The 4,311-nt window shown below is 46.5% G+C and overlaps 1 protein-coding gene across 5 annotated transcripts in view; it reads left to right on the plus strand.

The window, feature by feature from the left end:
• The window catches only part of MICOS10 (mitochondrial contact site and cristae organizing system subunit 10), a 124,666-nt gene that overhangs the window by 87,937 nt on the left and 32,418 nt on the right, over nucleotides 1-4,311 (plus strand). For 2 of the 5 annotated variants that reach the window (XM_017851989.1, XM_017851997.1), the window contains one exon: nucleotides 2,344-2,479. The exons of 1 other annotated variant lie outside the window; for it this stretch is intronic. In XM_017851989.1, the coding sequence (XP_017707478.1) occupies nucleotides 2,416-2,479 (64 nt within the window). In that variant the 5' untranslated portion in view covers nucleotides 2,344-2,415. Of the gene's footprint in view, nucleotides 1-1,924; nucleotides 2,480-4,311 lie in introns of those variants that run through there. 2 more of the 5 variants (XM_017851996.1, XM_017851995.1) reach the window with 2 other exon arrangements.

Raw genomic sequence — 4,311 nt, forward strand, 5'->3', positions numbered from 1 at the left:
AATAATAATAATAATATTATTATTATTATTTTAAAAAATTGAGAACTAGGAGAAGGGAAGGGTGGTCATAGAAGTTATCTTGAAGGAAGAGGCTGTCATAGCAAGGTCTGGTACAACAGAATTTTGCTGCCAAAGTTGCAAATAATAAATAGGTGAACGATGCCTGTAATCCTAGCACTTTGGGAGGCCGAGGTGGGTGGATCACTTGAGGCCAGGAGTCAAGACCAGCCTGGCCAATATGGTGAAATCCCATCTCTACTAAAAAAATACAAAAAGTTAGCCAGGCGTGGTGGTGGGTGTCTGTAATTCCAGCTACTTGGGAGGCTGACGCAGAAGAATTGCTTGAACCCAGGAGGCGGAGGTTGCAGTGAGCCGAGATCGCGCCACTGCACTGCAGCCTGGGTGACAGAGCACGACTCTGTCTCAATAAATAAATAAACAAATAAATAGGTGAATAAATCCAATTCAGTCCAACAAATATTTTGTAGAAGACCCTACTATTCAAGGCATTGTGCTCTGACTGGAAGTATGAAGACAAAGCGGCAACTTCTAGTTCTACTAGCAGATAACATCTACAACCAGATGTTTCAGTACTAGGTAGAGAATTCAATGTAGGTAGGCAGACTAGTGGGACAATGAGAAGAGGAAGGCAGCTCTAAGCTCTATCTGCCTAGGCTTTGTAGAATCAGTGCAGTGTTGAAGCTTGGATAGATCCGGTGTATGAATGGGAGTCACTGACAGCTTTTTTTTTCTTTTCTTTTCTTTATTTGCAATAGGTTCTCACTCTGATGCCCAGGCTGGAGTGCAGTGGCATGAACATGGCTCAATGTAGCCTCCACTTCCTGGGCTCAAGTGATCCTCCCACCTCAGCCTCCCAAGTAACTGGGACTAAACGTGCACATCACATTAGCCTGGCTAATTTTTAAACTTTTTTTGTAGAGACAGGAGTCTCACTATGTTGCCTAGGCTGGTCTTGAACTACTGGCCTCAAGCAATCCTCCTGCCTCAGCCTCCCAGAGTGTTGGGATTACGGATGTGAGCCACTGCTCTCGGCCTTCATTGACAGCTTCTAATCAGAGGCATAACATGGTCAGATTTATATTTGTTGGTAGGATGGAAGACTAAAATCAATGACATTAGCCAGTAGGCTGGATATACAATCTCTCTTGATAGCTGTGGGCATTTGGTTTCAGGGTCTTGCAGTTACCAAAATGCAGGATGCTCAAGTCCCATCTATAAAATGGCACAGTATTTGCATACGACCTACACATATGCTTGCATACCCTTTTTAAAAATTACTTATTTTTTTTTTAAGAGATGAAGTCGAATTCCTAGTCTCAAGCAATCCTCCCATCTCAGCTTCCCAAGTAGCTGGGACTATAGATGCATGCCACTGCGCTGGCTCCCATATACTTTAAATCATCTCTAGATTACTTATAATACCTAATACAATGTAAATGCTACGTAAATAGTTGCACTGAATTTTAAATTTTGTATTACTTTTTATTTGATTAAAAATATTTCTGGTCCATGGTTGGTTAAATCCATGGATGCAAAGCCCATAGATACAGAAGGTACCGTGTGTGTGTGTGTGTGTGTGTGTGTGTGTGTGTGTGTAAATATATACGTGGATAGGAGGCCTGAGGTAGACGTTTTACCTGGAGATACAATTTGGCAGTGTTTGCAATTACTCAGGGGGAGTCTGTAGAGTGAAAAGAGAATTGATGTAAGCTTGCGAACCAACATTCCTTAAACAGCGGGCAGAGAAAACGCAGCGCTGGAGGAAACCAAAAGACAACAGCAGATGGGGAGAAGAGGAAAGAGTAGCGTTACCGGGACTGAAACGAATAGAGGAGGAGCCGGGGAGGATCGGAGGGAGGGACAATTGTGTGGAATGCGGTTACAGAGGTCAGAAAACCGTCCATTTCATTTGGCGGTAGGTGACCTTTCCCAGAGCAGTTTCGGTGTTAGTGGTTCAGGCGGGAATTCCAATGCAAGAAACCAGCGAACGAATGAGAGAGTGAGTAGGGAAAGTGAAGGTGAGTACGTTAGCGAATTAGCGAATAAATCAAGTCTGTGGCCTCTCTTGCCCGGGGAATTTCCAGGGCCAATGTCGCACTTTGGTGCGGAGGAAAGGCCTGGAAACGGCTCGGGGTGACGCCTAGGAAACTGCCAGCCTTGCAACCCATAGGCTCAGCCCCAAGGTCAGGGTCACCTCGAGCTTCCAGGCAACTCGTCACCTTGACGACCAACTGAAAAAACCGGAAGGGATGGAAGCAGCGGATCATCTCGCGATATCTGGAACGTCTGCGCCGGCCTTCCTGACCTGGGACTTGTTTCCAGCTCTCGCGAGATTTGAAGCGGTCGGAGCGCGGGGGCCGGCCGAGAGGAAAGCTGGAGGCGCAGGTGGGGAACATGTCGGAGTCGGAGCTCGGCAGGAAGTGGGACCGGTGCCTGGCGGATGCGGTCGTGAAGATAGGTAAGGGGCTTCTCGCCCGTGCGGGCCCGGCCGGTAGCCCAGCTGTTGTCTGCAGGCTGCGCTGCCCCGGAGGAAGGAAGGAAAGCCCCACGGGAAGTCAGGCCGCTTGGCCTTTTCCGGCCCCTCCGGCCAGGGCGAGCCGCCCGTTCCCAGGCGGGCGGTTACTCGGGCGGCGCATACAGACCCGAGGAGCCGGAGCAGCCGCCTGGCTGCGGGGTGGAGTTGCAGCCCCGAGGAGGTGGTAGGGGTTGGCAGGTGGCAGGACAGTCGCAGAGCTCTTGAGTGGAAGACAGTGTCGGGGCACACCCTCGTGCCGGAGCCGCGGGGTTCTCCTCCTGGGTGGTGCATCCCGCGGCACGCAGCGGGGTACCGGCTTAGGAGGCCACGCTGCTTCCCCGCGGAAATCAAAGTGCCTTCTGCAGAAGGTCACCTGGAGCATTTCATAGACACCGCCAGGCCCTGATGCAAGTTGCTGTCGTTTCCGACTTGCCACCTGATTTATTTGAGTCGGAGTAGTCTGGGGCCTGAACTTAGAGACAGAGGGGTGATGATCTGGAGAGAACTGCGCTGAAAAGTAAGAAGTTGTTCACGTTCAGTCCTTAATGGAACTCTGCATAGTCCTTTAACACGTGCTCAGTGACGGCACAGATTATGAAGTCACTGTATGGCGGGGAGGAGAGAGGAAACTCGTTTATTGAGCGTATATGGTCTTCGTTGTGCGAAATAATCTTTTTACAGGCTATGAAATGGAGAGTCAGGTGAAGGAATTTGCCCACGGTTATAGCTAACAAATGGCAAAATTAGGGATTTAACCTAGGTTTTCTGGGGTCAAGTCCTGTGCTCTTTCTTTGATATTAATTTTTGTTACCCAAATGTGATGTTTTTGTGTGGTAATCTTAGGGTATTTAAGAGGATTTAGGATTGTGTCTTTGAATGAAAACATTGAGGAATAAGATTGTACGCTCCATGAGAGCAGGGATGTTTTCTGGTTTAGTCACTGCCCCATCCCCAGCCCCTGAAAGAGTACTTAATAAAAGTTGTTGAGAGTGAGTCAATAAATGAAACAACTTACCAGTTAACATTTCACCTCTGAATTCAGCACTTGCAGTCAAGTGATTTGACGCAAGTTATTTAACTTTTCTGTGCCTGATTCCTATTTGGAAATTGGCAGTAATAATTATTACTATCTCATAGAGTCGTTGGGAGGATTAAATTAGTGAATTCGTGTACAGGCTTGAATATGGATCACTTAGGAATGGGTTATTTTGGAAGCAACTAAACAGCCACTTTTGTTTTGTTACTGTTAACAGCTTGCAGTTCAGAGAGAAGACTTAACACCTAGATATGAAATGACCAAAGTAGTTACTAGGCAATGTCATGTAGTTAAGAAAGGGCTTTGAGCTGGGCGAAGTGGCTCAGGCCTGTTATCCCAGCACTTTGGGAGGCCGAGTTGGGAGGATTGCCTGAGATCAGAAGTTGGAGACCAGCCTGGGAAACAAAGTGAGACCCTTATTTAAAAAAAAAAAAAAATAAGAAGGGGCTTTGGAGGTAGACAGAGGCGAGTTTGAATTATCCACTTGCTCTTCTCGCCCGTCCTTACTAATTTTGTAGCTTTGGGTAAAGTCTCTTTCTCAACTACGAAGTGGTGATAAAAAGAAATTTACCTGAAAGTATAAGAAAGGTAAAGGACAGAAAAATACATAAGCTACTTAGCACAGTGCCTGGCGCTTTATGTATACAGTAAACGGTAGTCATAGTAACTGGGTTTTAAAGTTTTTGTTTAGTTTTAAAGTTTATTTTGTTTTATTTCTATTTATTTTAATTAACTGACT

This window comes from Rhinopithecus bieti, unplaced genomic scaffold (assembly GCF_001698545.2).
Source record: "Rhinopithecus bieti isolate Rb0 unplaced genomic scaffold, ASM169854v2 scaffold_33652, whole genome shotgun sequence".
In the NCBI taxonomy this organism is placed as follows: Eukaryota; Metazoa; Chordata; class Mammalia; order Primates; family Cercopithecidae; genus Rhinopithecus; species Rhinopithecus bieti.